Source organism: Lagopus leucura, unplaced genomic scaffold, assembly GCF_019238085.1.
Source record: "Lagopus leucura isolate 7727_CA_CO unplaced genomic scaffold, USGS_WTPT01 Super-Scaffold_100004, whole genome shotgun sequence".
NCBI lineage: Eukaryota > Metazoa > Chordata > Aves > Galliformes > Phasianidae > Lagopus > Lagopus leucura.
In genome coordinates, this window is record NW_024962264.1 from 10,359,173 (window position 1) to 10,360,883 (window position 1,711).

At 53.6% G+C, this 1,711-nt stretch overlaps 1 protein-coding gene across 1 annotated transcript in view; it reads left to right on the forward strand.

Annotated features, from left to right (window-relative positions):
* The first annotated feature begins 1,338 nt into the window (after window positions 1-1,338).
* SMARCA5 (SWI/SNF related, matrix associated, actin dependent regulator of chromatin, subfamily a, member 5) overlaps window positions 1,339-1,711 on the forward strand; it is a 23,205-nt gene continuing 22,832 nt past the window's right edge. Inside the window, 4 exon segments of the mRNA XM_042870460.1 lie at window positions 1,339-1,425; window positions 1,428-1,449; window positions 1,452-1,588; window positions 1,591-1,711. The exon segment at window positions 1,591-1,711 is cut by the window's right edge and continues 221 nt beyond it. Of these exon segments, the coding sequence (XP_042726394.1) occupies window positions 1,339-1,425; window positions 1,428-1,449; window positions 1,452-1,588; window positions 1,591-1,711 (367 nt within the window).

Sequence of the window (1,711 nt, forward strand, 5' to 3'; positions counted from 1 at the left end):
TTTATCTCCCTGCCGGCTTAAACCACAATAGTAACTTTCTTTTGCTTCACAGTACGATTCACTTCACTTGGAAATAGTTTGTCCAAAAACTGCATCTAAGAGTTGACTCCTAATGGTATTGTACTGTTGCTGTGATACAGTGTCCACGGCAACTTCAGAAGAGTTATGCTGAATAATGAATTAGGGGTGAATTAGTGCTACAGTTAGAAGTTACACTGAGAAGTAAATTGTATTCAGAAGCCTTTGGGTCTATCCTGTGTTTTTACAGGTATCCTATTAGGGTTATCAAGGAATACTCCTATGATGTTCCGAGTTCTGTACAGCTGCAAGACCAATTTTATTTCCTGTCTCTATAGAGAGGTTTTGGCTGGAATGTTTTTTAACAATGCTTGACCGTATCTGAATGAAAGATTTGGGGCTGACACTTCCTTGAATCTTAGCTTTGAAGCAAAGATTCTTCTCTATAATAAAAGAGGAAGAGAGAGAAATAAGCTATCCAGGAAGAGAAAATAATTTTGCCATAGAGACGAACATCTTTTGAGGCCCACAAGGATCTCAACATCACACACTGCCTTGCTCGACGGCCAGGTTCGATGAGGCTAGGATGGAGATGCTATTTTCCCCCCCTCTCTAAAACTTCTCTCGCCTCCCACCAGCCCATATGATCTGACCTGATGATTTTCGAACTAATAAATGTTGACGCTGAAACATCCCCAGCTCTTCCTGGGTGCCTGATTTCTTCCTAAAAGTCACGCTTCTCCTCACCAGGGATCTTCCACCTAGGGTTTTGAGTGCTTCTCCTGGGAGATAGAGTAAGAAATCGGAAGGGCACCGTGTGGTGCTTCCCAGCCCTCTATCCTGCCTGCACTGTGGGGAAGAAGTGGAGGAGAGCAGGTAAAAACCTGCACCCAGGGTCCTGTTAGATGAGCACAGGTAGCTAAATGAATAAAAGGGGTGTAATCAGCTACTGCTTACAGTGCCAGGGTGCCGGTCGGCACTGGGCTCTCCTGTGCGGTGATGGAAAACAAGCAGTAGAAAGCATGAGTTGAAAAATCCTATTCTAGGGAAGCTGAACATTTCTGCCGTGTTATTCTTGTTTTCAGAAACTGAGTGCCACAATCGCTGTGTCCAAGCCGATTTCCTCCGTTCCTTGGAAATTTCATGTCGGAGCTGCCATCCCAGCAGCACTGTCCCGGCATGGGACGGGCAGCTCCGTGCGCCCATTAACAGCAGGTTAAGGCAGGCGCACCTGCGGCGGAGCGACGTATCATCACGGTGCGTGCAGCGTGCTGGGACGCGGGCTCTGCCTCAACGAGCAGCTGGCGCGGACGAGCACGCATGTGTGCCCCGGCCGAGCTACCAGCCGGCTTTGCCTGCGCACCCGTGACGTCACCGCGCTGGTCCCGCCTCCTTCCCCCGCCCCCCACCGCGCGCGGCCCTCAGCACGCGGCGCTCCGTTACCGGCCCGCACAGCCGTTCGCGCGCGCGAGGCAGCCCCGCCCCCGTCCGGCTGTTGCGTGGCCCTGCTCGCGAAGGCGGGCGCGAGAGGAGCGGCGCCAACGGCCGCCCAAGGAGGAGGAGGAAGAGGAGGAGGAGGCTCGCGACGCGCTCGCTCTCGCCGCGCCGCACGTTGAGGCCGGGCTCTCGCGAGAGCGGGTTGCCGGCTCGGTTCCTGGTTGGTGGGATCCCGCCGAGAAAGCCGGGGCGGCAG